This window comes from Phyllobates terribilis, unplaced genomic scaffold (assembly GCF_046119375.1).
Source record: "Phyllobates terribilis strain yellow unplaced genomic scaffold, ASM4611937v1 Scaffold_5__5_contigs__length_657084704, whole genome shotgun sequence".
NCBI classification, from domain to species: Eukaryota; Metazoa; Chordata; class Amphibia; order Anura; family Dendrobatidae; genus Phyllobates; species Phyllobates terribilis.
In genome coordinates, this window is record NW_027362765.1 from 206,626,954 (window position 1) to 206,647,943 (window position 20,990).

The 20,990-nt window shown below is 44.8% G+C and overlaps 1 protein-coding gene across 2 annotated transcripts in view; it reads right to left on the reverse strand.

Moving 5' to 3' along the window:
* NECAB3 (N-terminal EF-hand calcium binding protein 3) overlaps window positions 1–20,990 on the reverse strand; it is a 148,740-nt gene that overhangs the window by 1,221 nt on the left and 126,529 nt on the right. For both annotated transcript variants that reach the window (XM_073683758.1, XM_073683757.1), the window contains 2 exons: window positions 17,740–17,817; window positions 1,353–1,444 (listed from right to left, as the gene is read on the reverse strand). In XM_073683758.1, the coding sequence (XP_073539859.1) occupies window positions 1,353–1,444; window positions 17,740–17,817 (170 nt within the window). The remainder of the gene's footprint in view (window positions 1–1,352; window positions 1,445–17,739; window positions 17,818–20,990) is intronic.

A 20,990-nucleotide genomic window follows, 5' to 3' on the forward strand; every position in this document is an offset into this window, starting at 1 on the left:
TGCAAAATTCAGGGATATTCTTAAGCAAAACCAGTCTGTCTGTCAGTGATTTGAAACTGGGACGGAGGTTCACCTTACAACAAGACAATGACCCAAAGCATACTGCTAAAGCACCACTCGAGTGGTTTAATGGGAAACGTGGAAATGTTTTGGAGTGGCCAAGTCAAAGCCCAGACCTTAATTCAATTGAGAATCTTTAGTCAGACTTGAAGATTTTTGTTCACCAGAGGAAACCATCTAATTTGAAGTAGCTGGAGCAGTTTTGTCTTGAGGAATGGGTAAAAATCCCAGAGGTAAGATGTGGAAAGCTCATAGAGACTTATCCAAAGCAACTTGTAAAGCATCTGTAATTGCCACAAAAGGAGGCTCTACAAAGTACTGACTTTAGGGTGGTGAATAGTTATGAACACTGAAGTTTTCATTTATTTTGTCCATTTTGTTGTTTGCTTCACAATAAAAAGAAAACCAAATGTTCACAGTTGTAGACATGTTCTTTACATGAACTGATGAAAAACCTCAAAAAAAACCACTGAAATTTCAGGTTATGAGGTAGCAAAACATGAAAAATGCCAAGGGGGTGAATACTTTCACACGCCACTGTATCAACTACATCAGCAGTAGGTTCTATATTACTGGAAGTTTTATAACAAAAAAATCATGATCTGGGCATGTACTAGAGTTCCCATGCATTGTCTTATTGGCCAGGAATTTGGAGATGCTCTTTGTAGTTGATTTTCATTTTGACTTATAGATGAGGATCCTGAATCTGGTAACCTCCTTTATTTAAATTGTTTTTGTGAACAAGACCAATCCCTTTAATGTAAATCATCACCCTTTACAAACATTTTTGTTTCGGGCTTGAGACAAGGTTATTTTCTTCATGTAGTTTCTACAATTACTCTATTCTCAGTCATGTCAAGATTGTGAGACTATAACAACATTAGCATTTCCCATATACTTTGATATACACTGCAATTCTTGAGACTATATAATATTTAAATTTGTGTGAATAGACTTGGTTATGGGATTCAAATTCTCACACTTTTAATTGTATATGTCAATAATTTTTTCCCCAAACAATTTGGAGAGTTTCAATTAAATAGGAGCTGAGCTGCCTTTCTCAGCAACGGCCACTACACAGTGAACAGAGCTGTGAGGCTTCGACTAATCAGTGTCGGTGTCCTAAGAATAGGTCATTAATATCATAAGGCTGGACAACTCCTTAATGATCATATGCTTTTAGTAGGTGTACATACCAGAAAGGACAATGTTTATTAAGAAAAATTACAGAAGCTGTGATGCCAGTATTGACCGATCCACTACTATTATAAATCCAACTTCATGGTCTTTACCTGGGAATAGCATGGTCTTCATCTGTTCTGGACCTTCAAGGCAATCAATGATGGCTCTCTGAAAGGTTTTGCTCTGTACAGTTTGGAGATGACTGCGAAAAGAAAGAGAACATGACGTGAAACGAATAATGACTTTAGTTATATGACTAATCTTCTCCGCATTGAGTGCTATAATGAGAAATCCATCACTAAATATAACAGAGCAGCAGAACAATAGTGTGAAGGCTACATCTACTGTATCTATTCTTTATATCAAAGTTATAACGCTTTCATTGAGTAGTGTGGTTAAGACAACTTGTTCAATGACCTCTTAGGATTTGTTGAGCTAATAGACGTGTGTCCTTCACATCAAAAACTTTCTGTATTAGTCAAGAGAATCACTTTAAGCTTTCATCTCTGGAGGACTCATGGCACTGGATTAACATGAATGGACGCCCACTGATTTCATTGAACACTATGCAATGCTTTATTTTCCTGAAAGAACAATGGGCACTTATGTGCTAGTACACAAGGTGTCATCAAAATGCATTTGTCTTTAGGGGATCTGCAGTGCGAGAAGAGTTTGTCTAAATCAGCGATTCTCTATAAAATATAAACTCATATAAAAATATTGACTCATTTTCTATTATTGAATATTTAATATTATACAGAGTTCAGGAGACAAATAAAAGGTAAATTGTGCAATATTTTATATTTCACATTGCACATGGGTAAGGCCTGAGAAGAAAAGGTAAGAGAAGCCCTGGTCTAAGCAACATAACATCTAGCTGGGGTCAGGCTCAGAACCTATCATGGTTTTGGCCATGTCGATACTGGTTAATTGTCAGGAGTGGACACATCTGTCTTCATCTGCACTTTTTTGCTTTTTATTTTTGATGAAGCTTTATTAATTTCAAAGCAAATTAAATTTATTTTACATTATGCAATCCCAATAATACACAACAATGACTAGAAAGTGCAAAATGTGAAGTACACATAAATTATTATTATTATTTATTATTATTATAGCGCCATTTATTCCATGGCGCTTTACATTTGATAGGGATATACAGTTATATGAAAAAGTTTGGGCACCCCTATTAATCTTAAGCTTAATGTTTTATAAAAATTGGTGTTTTTGCAACAGCTATTTCAGTTTGATATATGTAATAACTGTTGGACACAGTAATGTTTCTGCCTTGAAATGAGGTTTATTGTACTAACAGAAAATGTGCAATCTGCATTCAAACAAAATTTGACAGGTGCATAAGTATGGGCACCTCACCAGAAAAGTGACATTAATATTTAGTAGATCCTCCTTTTGCAAAAATAACTGTACAAAACAAAAACATTTACATAATGTTAACAAAACGAGTCAGCGACTGGTACAGGAGGAGCGAGGACCCTGCCCGCGAGGGATCACAATCTACAAATGAATTATTCATTAGTATTGCTGTCCCATAACCATCATGGTTGTTCTAATACTATTGGAGTGCACCCCCTCAACAATATAAATGAAATCTCCTATACTAATGTCATTATTTTATCACCTAGTTCAAAGGAAATGTCTAAAATGACATTACATACATTTTATATCAATATACTCTGAATTATATCATGCAATATCCTCTATGACATCATATATGACATCATCTATGGGTATATAGGCACTCTGAAAACCCCCATACACATCAGATCGCTGTCTGTCTCTCACGACTCCTCCATACACAGGAGTTTGGCTCGGCCAAGCGCTCCTATGTTTTCTATGATAGAGCTTCTGCCAGTTGCTTATCTCCAGGGAGAATAAAAAGATTAAAGGATTTGTAACTGATATTCAGCAGGTCAGATTCTTCAGTCGCCTTACAGCATCAGTCAGGGGAGAGTCAGGAGGTCTTCATACATATTAGACAGTCGTGTGATCCCACTGATATTGGCAGGGTAGGCCACTTTTAAGCTGGCCATACACATTAGATGGTTGTCAACTGAACAATGCTTTGGCCAATCATTCATCCGACAGCCATCTGAGCTGACTCTCCCATACACAGGAGCACTCGCTCTGCTGAGCGCTCCTGTGTTCTCTATGAGAAAGTCGCCATCTGACATACTTAGAAATGAAAATTATACATTCACACTGAAGGCATCAAAACTATGAATTAGCACATGTGGAATTATATACTTAACAAAAAAGTGTGAAACAACTGAAAATATGTCTTATATTCTAGGTTCTTCAAAGTAGCCACCTTTTGCTTTGATGACTGCTTTGCACACTCTTTGCCAAAAATATAGAACACAAAATAGACGTAAGGCACAAAGAACAAGGCATGCAAAGTAGATGAGGAGTGCAAAACAACCAAAATGATGGGTTTCCAGACAAAGAGGCTAAGGTGTGCATCCCCCCCCCCTGGAGGCCTCTCATCTTGGTTGTGCTGCACTTCTCAATGTATTTTATGTCTGGAATGTCTCAGGTTCTGGTCACTGGGCCTGTGTGCTTTTTAATAGTTTTTAAATGCTTTGACCTATTTGTGCTTTTGCAAAAAAATGTATTATTTTTTGTACGATTTTTTTGTATGGTTCATGCATTCATGCTGTGATTATATCACATGACCTCTTTTTTCGGTCTAGGTCCCATCTCAACACTAGAAATAGCTGTTCATTGGCTGAGGTGGGTCACTGCTCACACCAAAACTGGCTGAATGGCCATTTCCACTGTTTTGACAATGGACTAAGGAAACAGAGACCAGCTGATAACTAGTAAACATCAAAACAAGATCCATGGAGGAATAAATGTGGGTGTGTATGGATTCTTATTTCATACCAGTCTGAGTCTGTTTAAAAATAATTAGTATCGGCTGGTCAACCTCTTTAATACAGAAATTGTTTTGTAGCTCTCTGAAACCTGCTTTAAAATGGGTTTGTCTACTAGAAGTTAAGCTCTCTGGAGAAGACAACTGTGTTTCATGACTCCTGGGCTTATGTGTTAGATGGTCCCATTTTCAAAGCAGGTTCTTACACAATGGTTGTGGTGAAGAACGGCAAATTTATACACTGCTCAAAAAAATAAAGGGAACACTCAAATAACATATCCTAGATCTGAATAAATGATATATTCTCATTGAATACTTTGTTCTGTACAAAGTTGAATGTGCTGACAACAAAATCACACAAAAATCATCAATGGAAATCAAATTTATTAACCAATGGAGGCCTGGCTTTGGAGTCACCCCCAAAATTAAAGTGGAAAAACACACTACAGGCTGATCCAACTTTAATGTAATGTCCTTAAAACAAGTCAGAATGAGGCTCAGTATTGTGTGTGGCCTCCACGTGCCTGTATGACCTCCCTACAATGCCTGGGCATGATCCTGATGAGGTTGTGGATGGTCTCCTGTGGGATCTCCTCCCAGACCTGGACTAAAGCATCCGCCAACTCCTGGACAGTCTGTGGTGCAACGTGACGTTGATGGATGGAGCGAGACATGATGTCCCAGATGTGCTCAATCGGATTCAGGTCTGGGGAACAGGCGGGCCAGTCCATGGCTTCAATGCCTTCATCTTTCAGGAACTGCTGACACACTCCAGCCACATGAGGTCTGGCATTGTCCTGCATTAGGAAGAACCCAGGGTCAACCGCACCAGCATATGGTCTCACAAGGGGTCTGAGGATCTCATCTCGGTACCTAATGGCAGTCAAGCTACCTCTGGCGAGCAGATGGAGGGCTGTGCGGCCCTCCAAAGAAATGCCACCCCACACAATTACTGACCCACTGCTAAACCGGTCATGCTGAAGGATGTTGCAGGCAGCAGATCGCTCTCCATGGCGTCTCCAGACTCTGTCTCGTCTGTCACATGTGCTCAGTGTGAACCTGCTTTCATCTGTGAAGAGCACAGGGCGCCAGTGGCCAAAACATCAGCCAGAAAGCATTGGTACTGAGATGTGGTCTGTGGTCCCCACCTGCAGAACCACTCCTTTATTGAGGGTGTCTTGATAATTGCCAATAATTTCCATCTATTGTCTATTCCATTTGCACAACAGCATGTGAAATTGATTGTCAATCAGTGTTGCTTCCTAAGTGGACAGTTTGATTTCCCAGAAGTTTGATTTACTTGGAGTTATATTCTGTTGTTTAAGTGTTCCCTTTATTTTTTTGAGCAGTGTATTTTTGTTTTGGAATCCATGACTGGAAAGATAATTTAAGAGTCAAATGAAAGGTTTAATTTTTCTCAACTCTTTAGTTCAGAAAGAAAAAAAATATATGCAAAACAATGTCATGGAGACCACCATGAGTAAAACCAGTCTTGCACACTCCTCTTCTGTCATGCTCATGCAGTATATACAAGGGGTTTAGAAATCAGCAATTCTATGATATAACCAAAGGCCAGAGCTGATTTGTAGTCGTTTGATTATAACGTTATCTCTCCTTTCAGTTTTCTGAAGCTTAAAAGTAATCCAGTGTCTGCAGACAATAGAGCTGTGCTGTATCTGTACATCCCAGAAAGGACCATTATCTTCAAAGCTCCTGATCTTCACTGACTTCGTGTTCGGGACCGACGCTGAGACGACAACTTGACACTGTAAAATTAATCTTCTCAGTCTTTGCTAAAGAAATCTCTTTATTCAGGATATTGAGGTTTGTATGGCAGTGACCGTTTTCTGACGTGATCTAAATATCTTTTTAAATCAAAGGGAATTTTAAGAGAATCTGTGACCAGAATTTTTCCACCTAATGCAGCAAATATTGATCTGATTTAGATTTCTCTTTTGCTCAATCGCTTTGCATTTTATTAATTGATAAAAAAAAAACTATTAACACTTCTATCTTTAAAAGCATTCTTACTGTGCAAAATTTTTCCACACCTACCCAAAATCTTTGCACAATACTGTATGTCAAGGAGCCAGTGCGGACTTCTAATTTGTGTCCCCCCGCAGTTCTATAAAGCCTGGACCTGCATGTCCTCGTTATATTGTTTTTCTGAAAAGTGTTGGAATTTACTATTACTGTGAGTTAGTACTGTCCACTCAAAATGCTTGATAGGAATGAATTTAAAGGAACATGTACACAGAAAAACATTAAAAAAACAAACCCATGTAAATACAGTGGCATGTAAAAATTTGGGCACCCTTGGTCAAAATTACTGTTATTGTGAACAGTTATGCAAGTTGAAGATGAAATGATCTCTAAAAGGGCTAAAGTTAAAGATGACACATTTCCTTTGTATTTTAGGCAAAAAATATACAGTGGGTACAGAAAGTATTCAGACCCCTTTAAATTCTAAAAAGTTCATTCTTTTTCTCATTAAAGTATACTCTGCACCCCATCTTGACTGAAAAAAACCCAGAAATGTAGAAACTTTTGCAATTGTTTTAAAAAAGAAAAACATGGTCACATGGTCACAGTCTTCGGACCCTTTGCTCAGTATTGAGCAGAAGCACCCTTTTGAGCTAGTACAGCCATGAGTCTTCTTGGGAATGATGCAACAAGTTTTCCACACCTGGATTTGGGGATCCTTTGCCATTCTTCCTCTCCATTTCTGTCAGGTTGGATGGTGAACGTTGGTGGACAGCCATTTTCAGGTCTCTCCAGAGATGCTCAATTGGGTTTAGGTCAGGGCTCTGGCTGGGCCAGTCAAGAATGGTCACAGAGTTGTTCTGAAGCCACTCCTTTGTTATTTTAGCTGTGTGTTTAGGGTCATTGTCTGAGGTCCAGAGCACTCTGGAAGAGGTTTTCATCCAGGGTATCTCTGTACATGGCTGCATTCATGTTTCCTTCAATTGCAACCAGTCATCCTGTCCCTGCAGCTGAAAAACACCCCCATAGCATGATGCTGCCACCACCATGTTTCACTGTTGGGATTGTATTGGGCAGGTGATGAGCAGTGCCTGTTTTTCTCCACACATACCACTTAGAATTATCACCAAAAAGTTCTATCTTTGTCTCATCAGACCAGAGAATCTTATTTCTCATAGTCTGAGAGTCCTTCATGTGTTTTGGAGCAGACTCTATGCGGGCTTTCATATGTCTTGCACTGAGGAGAGGCTTCCATAGGGCCACTCTGCCATAGAGGCCCAACTGGTGGAGGGCTGCAATGATAGTTGACTTTGTGGAACTTTCTCCCATCTCCCTACTGCATCTCTAGAGCTCAGCCACAGTGATCTTGGGGTTCTTCTTTACCTCTCTCACCAAGGCTCTTCTCCCACAATTGCTCAGTTTGGCTGGACGGCCAGCTCTAGGAAGACTTCTGGTGGTCCCAAACTTCTTATATTTAAGGATTATGGAGGCCACTGTGCTCTTAGGAACCTTGAATACTGCAGAAATTCTTTTGTAACCTTGGCCAGATCTGTGCCTTGCCACAATTCTGTCTCTGAGCTCCTTGGGCAGTTCCTTTGAGCTCATGATTCTCATTTGGTCTCACATGCACTGTGAGCTGTGAGGTCTTATATAGGCAGACTTGTGCCTTTCCAAATCAAGTCCTCTCAGTTTAATTAAACACAGCTGGACTCCAATGAAGGAGAAGAACCATCTCAAGGAGGATCACAAGAAAATGGACAGCATGTGAAGTAAATATGAGTGTCTGAGCAAAGGGTCTGAATACTTATGACCATGTGATATTTCAGTTTTTCTTTTTTAATAAATTTGCAAAAATTTCTACATTTCTGTTTTTTTCAGTCAAGATGGGGTGCAGAGTGTACATTATTGGGAAAAAAATGAACTTTTTAGAATTTACCAAATGGCTGCAATGAAGCAAAGAGTGAAAAATGTAAAGGGTCTGAATACTTTCTGACTTTCCGCACCCACTGTATGTATATACAGTGGGGAAAAAAGTATTTAGTCAGCCACCAATTTTTCAAGTTCTCCCACTTAAAAAGATGAGAGAGGCCTGTAATTGACATCATAGGTAGACCTCAACTATGAGAGACAAAATGAAAACACAAATCTTGAAAATCACATTGTCTGATTTGGAAAGAATTTTTTTTCAAATTTTGGTGGAAAATAAGTATTTGGTCAATTACAAAAGTTCATCTCAATACTTTGTTATATATCCTTTGTTGGCAATGACAGAGGTCAAACGTTTTCTGTAAGTCTTCACAAGGTTGGTACACACTGTTGCTGGTATGTTGGCCCATTCCTCCATGCAGATCTCCTCTAGAGCAGTGATGTTTTGGGGCTGTTGCTAGGCAACATGGACTTTAGATCTGGAGACTGGCTAGGCCACTCCAGGACCTTGAAATGCTTCTTGCCACTCCTTCGTTGCCCTGGCAGTGTGCTTGGGATCATTGTCATGCTGAAAGACCCAGCCACGCTTCATCTTCAATGCCCTTGCTGATGGAAGGAGGTTTGTGTGGCACCCCAGGGGTCTGGTTGCCACAGTAATAGAAATATTATGTCTGAGAGCAAGTGGGAGGTTTCTCTGATCAGGAGCCCTAAGCATGCAACACGGCCCACCCAGACCTGGGAGGGGAGGAATCTGCCCTTATAAACTGGGTCTGGGGCGGGATTAAGTTAGTTCCAGACAGAGGGAGAGTTACAACAGGAGCTCTGTAGGAGCAGGAGCGAGTGCCAGAGGCTGGAAGCTAGATAGCTCGCCTTGGCTGAAGACACTAAACCCGGACACGGAGTCCGAGGCTGTGGGGACATCCAGGTCCAGCAGCAGAATCCAACCGGCAGGGGATTCCATGTCCTCTGGCCTTAGAAGCCCGGAGGCACGGTCACAAGCAAGGGACCAGCACCGCCATCTTGAAGCGGAGGCTAACGGAAGGCCCCAAGTCACCGGCCATACGGGTGAGCACCACACGGTATACTCAGGGACGTGAGCTACTTCTACCCGCATAGAGCAAGGTAGCCAGGAAAGAGTGCAGATAGTCGGGGAGGCCTACAACTCCACCTGGCCAGGGGGAGATCCTGCTTGCTCACAGACTGACCAGGCCCCTACAGCTAACCAGTACTCCCGGGAGGGTCTGCTTTATACCATCAGTAAAGACCCTGAACTGCACCACACGTCTCTGTGTTTCATCACCGCACCAGCACCATTACTACTGGGACGCTCACACCATCACTCTCATCATCTTCCACACTAGTTGCCCCGCACCTCAGCCGAAATAAAGCTCAGATTTTATGGGTGCAAACAACGGGCACATGAAAGTATAAGAGACTATGCCCTAAACCTACAAGAGGCCCTGAGAGCCATTAAGCAGGCAGACCCTGACAGCGTGGGAAATGAAGACAAGCTGTTGACCGAACAATTTATTGAGCGTCTACTGTGCAATGCCCACCGAACCCAGTTGCGGGCAATGGCCTTACAGGACCCTGACCTGGACTTTGCACAGTTCAAGGACAGAGCCATCCGGGTGCTCCGAGAACCGGCACCAGGTGGCGCTGTGACCCACAGGCGCCCTGCTATCACTTATCACCAGGACGCGGAGCCCTTGTCTGCAGGGCCTGTGGGAGCTGATGCGCAGGCTTTGAACAATAACCCGGCTACAGACCTGCACCATCAGGTCCAAGAGCTGACTAAGAGCGTTGCCGCGCTAACCAGAACAGTGCAGTCTTTACAGGTCTCTTCTCCAGGAAAGATCCAGCTGGCATCCGGACTGGAGGACGTCCCATGGCGCCGACTGAGGAGGACCCCACCGGCCAGAGGAAGACCCAGCGACAGATACAACGAGGACGGACGACCCATCTGCCGCCGCTGCAATCAACCCGGACATATGGCAAGGTACTGTCATTTAAACGGGCACAACCTGGGGTAGACGGCCAACCCCCAGGCATAAGATCATCAGGCCCATCGAACTGGCGTGACAAATACGTAGGGGGACTTCCGGTCATGCCTGTGGTACTGGATGGCATTCCTATGAGTGCCCTACTAGACACTGGGTCACAGGTGACTACCATCCCGTACGTGCTCTTCAAGCGGTACTGGAATGACTCGGACATAACCCGCTACCCAGATGACGACCTGAGCATTATCGCCAGCAATGGTCAGCCCGTGCCACAGATAGGCTTTAAGGAAGTGACCATCAAGGTCGGTAAAGTTGAACTGCCGGCACAAGGACTGATCATTGTGGACATTGACCGTCGCGAGAGTCACCCAAAAATAACCCTAGGTACTAACGTAATTGAAAACTGTCTTGCAGAGGTGATTCTTATTTTGCAACAGGTTGCCAAGAACGCCAGTTCCAGCCAGCAGCGTGTCCTCCAAAAAGAGATCCGGGCACTGATGAAGCGGCAACAAGTGGAACTATCTGGTGGTGAGATAGGTAGCGTGAGAATGTGTGACCCGTTCCCTATTGCCATGCCCCCGAAAAGTGAGATGATGATTTGGTGCCGGGCAGCTATTGGTCTAAGAGGTAGAGACTTCCAAGCAATGGTAGAACCCGTCTACTCAGACAGTAGGCCCACCATTTTGACAGCACGGGGGGTGGTCGATGTACACCATGGGAGGGTGCCCGTCCGCATCATAAATATCGGGGAGAGAGAAGTATACCTGCCCCGGCATGCCACGCTAGCCAAATTATTCACCATCAACCAGAACTCTGTACAGGCCGTGGAACTCTTGCCTCCATCTCAACCAGAGGAAGGTAAAGGCTCTAAGAAACCACTGGAGGACTGGTGTCAGCAACTGCATTTGGGTACTGACTCCACTCCCTCACACCAAAAACAGGGAGTCTATCGGGTGGTTCAAGTGTACGAGAGAGTGTTTAGCAAACACCCGCTAGACTTCGGGCGAGTAAAGGGGGTAGAACATCACATCCCCACGGGAGACCATCCTCCCATAAAGGAGAGATACCGACCCGTACCCCCTGCACACTATCAACACGCAAAGGGGATGCTAAAAGACGTGAAGGAGGCTGGGGTAATTAGGGACAGCTGTAGCCCCTGGGCAGCTCCACTAGTCTTAGTGAAAAAGAAAGACAACACCATGAGAATGTGTGTAGACTACAGGAAGGTCAACCGTATCACACACAAAGATGCGTACCCGTTACCAAGGATAGAAGAGTCCTTAGCTGCATTAAAATCTGCTAACTTCTTCTCTACTTTGGATCTCACTAGCGGGTACTGTCAGGTTCCTGTAGCAGAGGCGGACCGGGAGAAGACCGCATTCACCACCCCGATGGGACTCAGCGAATTTAACTGTATGCCGTTCGGACTCTGCAACGCACCAGGAACCTTCCAACGGTTGATGGAATGCTGTCTGGGACACCGGAACTTCGAGACGGTCCTATTATACCTGGACGATGCCATCGTCTATTCCAAGACCTATGAGGACCATCTGGAACACCTGGCAGAAGTGTTTGAAGCCCTGGCAAACTATGGCCTAAAGGTAAAACCCTCAAAGTGTCACCTACTGAAGCCAAAGGTACAGTACCTGGGACACGTGGTGAGTGCTGATGGAGTAGCCCCCGACCCTGACAAGATCACCGTGATTAAGGACTGGCCAAGACCATCCAGCATAAAGGAAGTGCGGCAGTTCCTCGGGTTGGTAGGCTACTACCGAAGATTCATTCCCGGTTTTACCAAGAAGGCAGCTCCTATGCAGGACCTCCTGATAGGCCAGTCCAGGAAGGCCAAAAACCAGAAGCCACCCTTCAGATGGGAAAAGCTGGAAGAGGAGTCATTCCGCCAGCTGAAGATTGCCCTCATGGGGGATGAAATCCTGGCGTACCCTGATTACAGCCAGCCCTTTATCCTCCACACGGACGCAAGCAACATCGGGCTAGGGTCCGTACTGTCCCAGATCCAGCAGGGGAGAGAACGGGTAATTGCTTACGCCAGCCGAAAACTGCGACCCACGGAAAGAAACCCTGAGAATTACAGCTCGTTCAAGCTAGAGTTCCTGGCAGTGGTGTGGGCAGTAACCGAACGTTTCAAGCATTACCTTGCCTCTTCCAGGTTCACCGTGTACACGGACAACAACCCGTTGACACACCTTGACACTGCAAGACTGGGTGCCCTGGAGCAGAGATGGATGGCCCGCCTGTCCAATTTTGAGTTCACGATCAAGTACCGGGCAGGACGCTCCAATACCAACGCGGATGCCCTGTCCGGGATGCCGAACCTACCGGACGGAGGGGAATATCCAGAAGAACTGGAAGAAGTCGAACTCCCTGCGTTCCACCGTCATAGGATTACCCAGTATTCCCACCATGTGAGGGGCCAGCGAACCGCTACGTTCAACCCCTTACCCCACTACAACTGGGCGGAGACGCAAGACAGTGACCCCGCAGTCCGTCTGGTGAAGGAAATGCTGACCCAGGCTGACGCCCGCCTGGATCCAGACGCTCCGGAAGAGACCAAGCAACTGTGGACGGAAAAGAGCAGACTGTTTCTCTACAAGGAGAAGTTGTGCCGCAGAATGGTCAATTCCCGGACACATGAGCTGATCTGGCAGGTTGTGATACCGAGACGGGATGCAGCTATGGTGCTGGAGGCCTACCACAATGGGGCAGGGCACTTCGGATGGAAGAAGCTGGAGTTCCTGCTGCGTGAACGGTTCTACTGGATAGGCATGAGAGGAGCCATTGAGAGGTGGTGTAGAGACTGTGGCCTGTGCAATCTAAGAAGAAGGGACCTTGCCAGCCAGAGGACTCCCCTGCAGCCCATTATCACCAGGCAGCCGCTGGAACTGGTCGCTCTGGACCATGTTAAACTGACTCCAAGCAGAAGCGGGTATGTCTACGCCCTAACCATCGTGGATCACTACTCCCGGTTCCTGGTGGTGGTCCCTGTCAAAGACCTGACGGCTCAGACAGCAGCCAGAGCCTTCCAGCTGCACTTCTGCCGCCCACACGGGTACCCGGACCAAGTGCTGACGGACCAAGGACCAGCCTTAGAAGCGGAGGTCTTCCAGGAGTTCTGCAACCTGTATGGCTGCAAGAAGATAAGAACAACGCCCTATCACCCCCAAACCAATGGACTCTGCGAGAAGATGAACCAGGTGGTGATAGATCTGCTAAAAACATTGCCCCTGGAAGAACGCAGTCTGTAGCCTGAGAAACTGCCCGATCTGGTGGACCTGTATAACCACATCCCAGTAGGTTCCACCAACTGTACCCCGGCTTACCTAATGCGAGCAAGACCTGGTAAGCTGCCTGTTGACCTGGATATGGGAGTCCTGATACCCGAGGACACCTCGCCAGAGACAGACTGGGATACAGAACGGCAGCAGCAGTACCGGAAAGTACAGGAGAGCGTCGAGCGAAGTCTCTGCCAATCAAGAGAAAGGCAAGAGAGGACTTATAACCAACATGCTCTCGCTGTTCCCCTGGTACCTGGAGAGCAGGTCTTGAAAAGAAAAAGGCGGCTCCATAAGTTGGACGACCAGTGGGAAAAGGACCCGTACACCGTACTGCCCTCAAGCCACAATAATCCAAAGATGTACGTCATCAGCAAGGATGGAGGAGAGACCACAGCCACTGTCTCCAGAGACCACCTGAAAAAGTGTCCCGAGAAATTACAAAGCATGGATGAAGATCAGGAAGACCCTCAACCCGTAGAAGAAAAGGAGGAAATGATCAGCACCGTACTCGGAGACTTTCCCCGGTCCTGGACACAAGTAAACAACGCTATCGTAGTGCCCGTCCTCACCTTTCTCCAGCCAGCCCCTCAAGTGCCTACAGAAGACCAGGTAGAGCTGGAAGAGCAGCCGGCCCAGGAGGCAGAAGAGTCCACACCAGCAGCGCAGGAGGATCAACCCTCTGCTAGTAGTGAGCCTGCCGTGCCCCTAGTGAGCCAAAGAGTGCGCAGACAGCTGCCCAGCTTGCCCATAACACCTCCTACACCCTGTAGTGCAGGACCAGTTAGTGAGCTCCGTAGGTCCACTAGAGTCACTAGAGGTCAGATGCCCGCTCGCTGGAAAATATAAAGTAATGCACTGTAAATTTACCTGTTTCTTGAAAATGTTTATGGTTTATGTTTGTTGCCGGTTATTAATTATGTTTCTCAGTTACCCTGCAGATTTATATGGACTAACAGGTTATGGACGCTGGATAACCGGAACAATTCTTGTAGATAGTTGCACCTTGGTGCCTCTTGCGAAGACGGCCGCGGAAGAGAAAACCTGTCTGGCGTGGCCTACTTGCGGCCCAAAGTAGCTAGCTCCAGCCTTGCAGCCACGCCCAAGGCCAACGCAAGGGGTTTGCTTTGGACACATCCCCTACTTCGCTTAAAACTTCACCTTGGGTGATATGGACACCCGGTTGCGGACACGCCGTGACCTTTAAAGAACTAAAGCTTCTTGTAAATATGTTATTGTGTTATTGTTATACCCTGCATTTATGTTTCTTTAAAAAATGTGTTTAGTCCCAGAGTACTAAAATTTACTAGGGGGGAATGTGGCACCCCAGGGGTCTGGTTGCCACAGTAATAGAAATATTATGTCTGAGAGCAAGTGGGAGGTTTCTCTGGTCAGGAGCCCTAAGCATGCAACACGGCCCACCCAGACCTGGGAGGGGAGGAATCTGCCCTTATAAACTGGGTCTGGGGCGGGATTAAGTTAGTTCCAGACAGAGGGAGAGTTACAACAGGAGCTCTGTAGGAGCAGGAGCGAGTGCCAGAGGCTGGAAGCTAGATAGCTCGCCTTGGCTGAAGACACTAAACCCGCACACGGAGTCCGAGGCTGTGGGGACATCCAGGTCCAGCAGCAGAATCCAACCGGCAGGGGATTCCATGTCCTCTGGCCTTAGAAGCCCGGAGGCACGGTCACAAGCAAGGGACCAGCACTGCCATCGTGAAGCGGAGGCTAACGGAAGGCCCCAAGTCACCGGCCATACGGGTGAGCACCACACGGTATACTCAGGGACGTGGGCTACTTCTACCCGCATAGAGCAAGGTAGCCAGGAAAGAGTGCAGATAGTCGGGGAGGCCTACAACTCCACCTGGCCAGGGGGAGATCCTGCTTGCTCACAGACTGACTAGGCCCCTACTGCTAACCAGTACTCCCGGGAGGGTCTGCTTTATACCATCAGTAAAGACCCTGAACTGCACCACACGTCTCTGTGTTTCATCGCCGCACCAGCACCATTACTACTGGGACGCTCACACCATCACTCTCATCATCTTCCACACTAGTTGCCCTGAGGCAATACTTCTCCCGTGGGGAGTTATCCCATACTCGGCTGCGCAAACATCAGCCTCAGCGGTCTGCAGCGCAGCGGCGGTCCCCACTGACCGCAATCCACGGGTGGCGTAGTCGGACATTGTTATTACCTAAGACTGCCACTGGTTTGACCGCCCTGGGCACGGACCGGGTCACCGCCAAACAGAGACTACAACCCCCAGCGATCCGGCTCCAGGTATCCCCTGCACAGCACAGGCCCAGGGGGCGCGTCATTTGCACTCAAAATCTCACAATACATGGCCCCATTCATTCTTTCATGTACACGGATCAGTCGTCTTGGTCCCTTGGCAGAGAAACAGCCCCAAAGCATGATGTTGCCACCCCCCATGCTTCACAGTGGGTATGGTGTTCTTTGGATGAAACTCAGCATTCTTTCTCCTCCAAACACGACGAGCTGTGTTTCTACCAAACAGTTCTTCTTTGGTTTCATCTGACCATATGACATTCTACCAATACTCTTCTGGATCATCCAAATGCTCTATAGCAGACGGGCCGGGACATGTAATGGCTTAAGCAGGGGGACAAGTCTGGCACTGCAGGATCTGAGTCCGCGTAGTGTGTTACTTATGGTAGCCTGAGTAATGTTGGTCCCAGCTCTCTGCAGGTCATTCACTAGGTCCCCCCGTGTGGTTCTGGGGTTTTTACTCACCGTTCTTGAGATCATTTTGACCCCACAGGGTGAGATCTTGGGTGGAGCCCCAGATCGAGGGAGATTATCAGTGGTCTTGTATGTCTTCTATTTTCTAATTATTGCTCCAACAGTTGATTTCTTCACACCAAGCAGCTTGCCTACTGCAGATTCAGTCTTCCCAGCCTGGTGCAGGGCTACAATTTTGTTTCTGGTGTCCTTCGACGGCTCTTTGGTCTTCACCATAGTGGAGTTTGGAGTGTGACTGTTTGAGGTTGCGGACAGGTGTCTTTTAGACTGATATCAAGTTCAAACAGGTGCCAGCACTACAGGTAATGAGTGGAGGACAGAGGAGCCTCTTAAAGAAGAAGTTACAGGTCAGTGAGAGCCAGAAATCTTGCTTGTTTGTAATTGACCAACTAGTTATTTTCCACCAAAATTTTATAAAAATTTCTTTCCAAAACAGACAATGTGATTTTCAGGATTTGTTTTCTCATTTTGTCTCTCATAGTTGAGGTCTACCTATGATGTCAATTACAGGCCTCTCTCATCTTTTTAAGTGGGAGAACTTGCACAATTGGTGGCTGACTAAATACTTTTTCCCCACTGTATGTATTTTCATCTGTTCCATTTTAAAATTACAAACAATACCTGTGGCCAGCCAAGGTGTGAAATTGAACAATGCCTGAGAAACTCAATGGCAGATGAGTGTAAAACTAAATAGTGTCCTACAAACTCAATGCTCTGTCAATATCTTAGGTAAACTATTCCAGACCAATTCAACCCCCCCCCCCTCCCACCCCTTAAATGTTTCATGTGTATTTTTTCATGAATATATGTCTTGCATTGGTGACCTGTGTTCAATTGTTCATGCTTCTGTGGTGAACTTTAGGATCCTGGAAAACGCACCAAAAACTGCTGCAAAAACGCACCAAAACCTGCGTTTTTCACACTGCTTCTTTCCTGCCAAGAGATCAGGTTTTGCTGCAGAAAAAAAAATAAACTGAGAAAAAAGCCTAATGTGAACATAGCCTTAAATGGGTTGTCCAGGTTTGGCACAAAAGTCTACAGTCACTCTATGTGACTGCAGACTTATGAATTTTCACAGTGTGTGCTATCAGTATTCTCTTGTGCCAGGAATGGGCTGTGCCAGGAACAGGCGATGTGCATACTTCCGGCCTCGCTCAATCCACTGGCCTTGATTCACAAGTCTGCAGTCATATAGAGTGACCGGACACTTTCGTGCCAAACCTAGATAACCCCTTTAAGCAGTATGAATGAGTCATAGAAATTCCACTCTAAACACAGCTCATACCTACATGTTAATGTTGGGTAAGTTCCCATATTCTTTTATCAGAGATCATAGAATGCACTGCTCGTTGGTGGAAGGAAACCAGCAGGATTCCTAAATTATCTCTAGATATGAATGCAGAAGAAAGCAAAATATCTACAGAGTGACAGAATATTTTATGTTGTTTTTAAAGGGATTTCCCACATTAGAAATTTATTAAATAAACACAGATGAATATCCGTGTTCTGCAGGAATATATGTATTTTAAAGCGTCTTTCCTGTTGAGGCAGAAGTGTATGTAGCTGAGTAATTTTTCTTTCTATATTAAAGATTATATTGCTCTTCAAACGCAGAGAAAACACATCCATAAGACTTACGTTTTCCAAGACTCCTCATCCCTCCATATTTCATACAAGACGTAGCCTGGTTGGGAGTGATGTTCTCGGGTGGATACACTTAAAAAAAGATATTTTAATTAAATGTTGATTTTAAGAAAATTAAATAAACAATATATATAGTATAACAGGTTTTAGGAAGAAATAGTGATCTGTGTGTCATAACATAACCTTGAAAAGATTATTCAGCTTTTTAAAATTCATAGCTTATCGTCATCAATAATCGGAACTCCCTCCCATTAGCTATTTAAAGAGTCTGCTATTCTTGTGAAAGTGCCACAGCCTCTTGAATGTTTACACCTGCTTGCAGGTATTGGGCCCTTTCACACAGCGTTTTTGTCCACGTTTGTTGGTCCCATCGGGGCTTGCATCCGAAACACCCCCACAAAACAGGCTTCGGATGTATGCACCGAGAGAGCCATAGACTATAATGGTGCCAATAGAGTTAACGTGCGCTCTAGCATGCATCATTTTCGAGTTTATTCACATACTTGAGGTGGACGCTCAGACGTAGTAGACTGCGTATAGTGATGCATGTCAAGGCACACATTGACTCTGCCGGCACCATTATAGTCTATGGCGCATACGTCCGAATCCTGTTTTGCGGAAGGGTTCAAACGTGGACAAAAACACTGTGTGAAAGGGCCCTAATTGAACAAAGCTACAATATCCAGAATGGCTGCAAAATAATATGAAGCAGGCAAGCACAAACCAATTTGTAAGTCTCTTTAAACATTGAAAAGACTAAGGCTCGCACATGGGTGCTATGGGCTCTTCAAACAGCTACTCCGCAAAGGTGCCAAGTTGGATCCCCACCAATCTATACTGATTGCTTATTTTAAGGGCAGGTGCAGATGACTGTTTTCTCTCCATCCGAGAAAATAGGTCCGATTATTCTAATCAGACTCTGATCAGAGTTTCATCAGAATGAGATCACTTTTTCTTGGAGGTTGAGAGAAAAATGCAGGGATTGCCTTTTCGATAGGCAATCCCTGCATGTGTCACAGCTGTCTAACAGCGGCGACAGTAAAAGAAATGCCGAGCACACCAAAATACCTGAGCGTGCTCGCCTGAACGGGTTAATGATTCATACTCAATCATCACTACTCAGGACATCATATGATTCTGTCCTTGCTACTAAATAAACAAAGTCAGGCACATATAGGATAACACCAACCCAGCAGATGTCCCTCAGAGTCAGTACTGTGGGGTCAATATTTCTATTCACACATAACAGTGCACATGCAGGAATGGGACAGCAGGTACAGATATGCAGACTATGGTCATTTCGCACCCACAAGGCAATTATTCAAGGCAAGGTGCCGTGGATTTGCTTCTCTCTCTAGAATTGTACCAGGCTGGCTCACTAGTTTTATGCAAATAAGAAGCTGTGTTTTACAGTACCAGTAAAACCTATGACATTTCAGAAATCTCATGCACACACTTGCTTTTTTTTCCTGACTGAATTTGAGCACTGCAGCGTTTTTTACATTTGCAGCATGTCTATTCTATCAGCATTCTTTTCAGCATTTTTTTTGCAACGTTTTTCATCCATAAAAAGCAATGAGAAAGTGCAATAAGGCTGCAAAAAAAACACAAAAAAAAAGGGGTTTTCTGCATTTTTGGTGAATAAAGCTAGCTTTATTAAACATGCACAAATCACACATGTAACCCGAACAAAAAAAACGTAGCTAAAAACGCGGCAAAGATGAAGCAAAAAAAAAACAACCTCCGTTTTGAGTGCAGTGTTTTAGTGCCAAGAGAACAGTGTTTGGCTGCTGAAAAAAAACTGCGCGTGAACATAACCTTACACTATGCACAGCTGGAATCTATTATATTGGAGGTTATCTGTGCCAGGGCCTGACAAATGTCTTCTACAATTGAGATGTGAGCAGTGCCAAACATTTTTCTCGTGTTGTTGGACTAAGTTGGATAATATGCCTCCAGAATAATTATCCCTGTTTCATGCAAGGTACTTCTCTCTAAGGCTATGTGCCCACGATGCAGAAATGCTGCAGATTTTTTCCGCTTCTCCCTGGCAGGAAAAACGTATGCGGATTTTACATGCGTTTTTCCTGCCAGGTAGAAGCGTTTGTCAAGCGTTCTTCACATGCATTTCTGCATGCGGGTTATCAAGCGCTTTTCCAAGCGATTTTAGCATCACTTGGAAAGTGCTTGACAACTTGGTCACACTACATAAATCCATGCAGCCGGCATGGATTTATAGTAGTGTGACCAAGTAATAGTTAAAAAAAAAGAATAAGAATGGTAAAAAATAAAAATTATACTTGCCTTCCGATGGCCCCCGGTGTTTTCTCCGCTACGTCACGCGACCGCTGACATCGGCGGTCGCGACCTGTCACATGACTAACTGATGTCATGGCAGGTCCTTTCACACCACCGCGACCCATACAACAGACCGGACGCATCGCTGAGGAGGCTGGAGGACATCGGAAGGTGAGTATAATCTTTATTTTTTATTTTAAATTCTTTTTTTTACAGTTTTCTATGGTACCCGGGTCCGGAGGAGAGTCTCCTCTTCTCCAGCCCGGGTACCATCCGCACATTGAACCGTATGATATCCACTTGTGCAAATGTGTTCATAAGGATATTATGCGGTTCAATGCAAGTCAATGGCGGCAATTACGCTGCGTGTCTGCAAAATTAATGGACATGCTGCATATTTTTCCCCAATGATAATCCGCAGCTGAAATTTCCGCATCATGTGCACAGCATATGCGGATTATCATTGGGGACCATGGGGCATGTATTACCATAGTTTTTTAAGCATTTTCGCAGCGGAAATTTCGCGGCAAAAACGCTTGAAAAATGCATAGTGGGCACGTAGCCTAACAATTCTCATAGATATAATATGGCTATGTGTAGAACCTGTATGAAAATCTCCAACTATCCATGGGTTTTAAGGCACTTTATTAAGCACCATGGCCTTATTTTTAGTGAACTGATGGAAGTCCAAACTCACTTTTCACGTTACATTTGAAATTCAGCTTTAATATTAAAATGCAAAGATCTATTTTTTCTATTAAAGAAGCACTCCTCCCATCAAATTTGTTATCATCTTAACATATGGCAATCATCATATTATATTGCACTATGTACTTTTGCCCATTTTGCCTTTCTACCCAGTTAATTCTTCTCTTTTCCATTAGGTCTATGACATCATGTGATTAAAAACTGACTAGCTGAATCCTTCTAAGATTTATGTAGAAACA